A 2,500-nucleotide genomic window follows, 5' to 3' on the forward strand; every position below is an offset into this window, starting at 1 on the left:
ACAACACACACACACCCCTGTATGCACAGCACACCCGTACGCCACAACCCCCTAGGCCCCTGTGTGCTCTGCACGTTTTTATGTTGTCGTCTCCCTTAGCACAGTCAAACACGCGCAGTGTTAGCGCGAGGTTGTGCTCACAGTGCGCGCTCTAAGAAGACGCCGTGGTAAACCGTGGCGTGTTGTTTTGTTTGTGTGTAGTGTGGCGCCGGTGGAAGGAGCGACGCTGTGCACTTTAAGTGCGTGGAACCCGCTACACCACCCCCTGTCCCCCCCGTCCCCTCCCCCGTCGCGACTACGTGTTGTCTGGAACCCTTCTCCTCAAAATCACATGTGTGAATATTAATGATGGGGAATTAGAGTAACTGGGGGATTTGTAACCTACTTTGGGTGGAAGATGATTCCTGACATAGCCGAGGGGTCTCGTGGGGTAGGTCGCAGCTTGGCTGTCCTATTGTGTTTGTGTTGATACACCCCCGATGATTACTTGTGACAGGGAAAGCACTTTATCGTCACCAAACACAAACCCTCGTTGATGTTATACTCCAGAGTATATGATTGACGTATTATAGCAATATTTCACTGTGCCTCTGTTATACTTATGGATTCAAGGCTGCTCAAATCATTTTGCTTTTCATTTGTTTATTTTGGGCTACAAAGATGCTTCCCCTGCAATGTGTACATCGATTGAAAAGACAAATAAAAAATTTGTATTGAGTATATCTATGTTTAGAAAAATGTCTCACTCTGAAACCTCTGCTGGAATTGCAATTTCCTTTGTGATTAATCACGTTTCATAACATGATTTATGTTATCAATACTTAAAGGTGCAGTGAGTACGAATTAGTGGCATCTAGTGTTGAGGTTGCGGATTGCAGCCAACTGAACACGGCCTGCCTGACACCTCCCCACCAATTCCCTTTCATTCTAAGGTAAAGAAACATAACAATTGTTATGTCATGGGATCATACACTAATTAAAACATACTCATGAATATTATATTCCAACACTCACACGTCTCCATTCCGATGTCCTCCTCTGTGGCCACGGCAACGGACGTGTCGTATGACTTGTCGATGGCCGCCCGGAAGCTCTCGTTGCAGCCGCGCCCCCGGTTGATATGTGGGCGTGGCCTGTGCACGTTGATGTCACCGTTGAGCGACGCCTCTGCCACGGCCGTCTGGAGGCTTTCCAGGGAGCTGGACTTCTTCAGGCCGAGCGAGGGTCCCACTTCCTGTTCCGAGGTTCCTGTCGACACACAGTAACAGTTTGAGTTCATGACAGTCTGATGCAAATCAATCCGTCAATATAGAAAGCATTTTGAAAGGCGTATTGGATACAAATATATGGCTGGGTGGGAGTGAGTGGAAGCAAAATATTATACTAAAGCAATATGTTTCAATCTACTTTTTCAAGACTATCTCCCAACATCATGTTTTTGTTTTTTCAATTTGTATCATTTGAAATTGATTTTGAAATTTCTTAAACAATATCTACATGTCTACATACACTCTTACACACACACACACACACACACACACACACACACACACACACACACACACACACATACACAGACACACGGATACACACACACCTAGCTTCTAGCAGCTTTCAAATGGATATATATCGACTACCTATGTATTTTATAGATATTATAGACATATTATCAAGTTTAAAAAAAGTATTATAAGTAGGTTTCAAAAATAAGTCGCACAAACTGTTGATTCCACGCCAAGTCAAATTGCATTTAAGTTGACCTAAACCTAGCCATGGTGACTGTTATCACCCAGTTAAATCGTTGTGTTTCTTGTTCAGCACATTTAGGTTCTACAAGTGCTGCATTCACCTTTCTTCATCTACCATTCTTATAACCCAAGCAGTGGAATCACCCCATTACCGTACATTTTACACCCTTACCTTTTAATGGAACGTGGGACTCAATTTAAAGTACAAAGGGGCTGCCTGAACCACTGCTGAAAGAAGTGTTGTGTCTCACAGTTATTTGCTTTTTATTACGTTTTGTTTGAGATGAAGTAATGCAGAGTGCTTGCCATGCAATTCCCAACGAGAACGAAGCAAAAAAAGGTGACGCAAATTAGGTAAAAAAAATAAATGATGCCATCGGACAGCCAATACAGTGATGCGCACCGAGAAGAAACCATTATACCCCTGCTAAGACACTTCCACGGTGAGCACCATAACTCAACCCTTGTCCTGGCGCAGACAGAGCTTTTAAAGGGAAATGATGAGGCTGAAGTATGAGGCATACAAATGGAACACAGTTGGCAGAACAATCATCCCCATCTGCCAGATGCAATATAATAATGAAGATAATACAAAGAAACTTTCAATGGACTGTGAACTTCATTCCTATTCCTTAAGTGTTCATGGGAGCGCAGGGTTGAGTGGAAGTGATTATTTTGACAAGCGTTGCACTGTGGATAAAGAGGCAAAGGACAGAGTCGTTTAAGAAACATGAATAAATAAAATGATGACC

General features: G+C 43.3%; 1 protein-coding gene across 1 annotated transcript in view; it reads right to left on the reverse strand.

The window, feature by feature from the left end:
- The window catches only part of LOC311355416 (partitioning defective 3 homolog), a gene marked incomplete at its 3' end in the record, with an annotated part of 445,195 nt that overhangs the window by 198,102 nt on the left and 244,593 nt on the right, over positions 1–2,500 (reverse strand). The window contains exon 18 of the mRNA XM_084475186.1: positions 1,015–1,248. Coding sequence (XP_084331312.1) covers positions 1,015–1,248 — 234 coding nt within the window. The remainder of the gene's footprint in view (positions 1–1,014; positions 1,249–2,500) is intronic.

This window comes from Micromesistius poutassou (genome assembly GCF_964030765.1).
Source record: "Micromesistius poutassou genome assembly, chromosome: 11".
Taxonomy (NCBI): domain Eukaryota; kingdom Metazoa; phylum Chordata; class Actinopteri; order Gadiformes; family Gadidae; genus Micromesistius; species Micromesistius poutassou.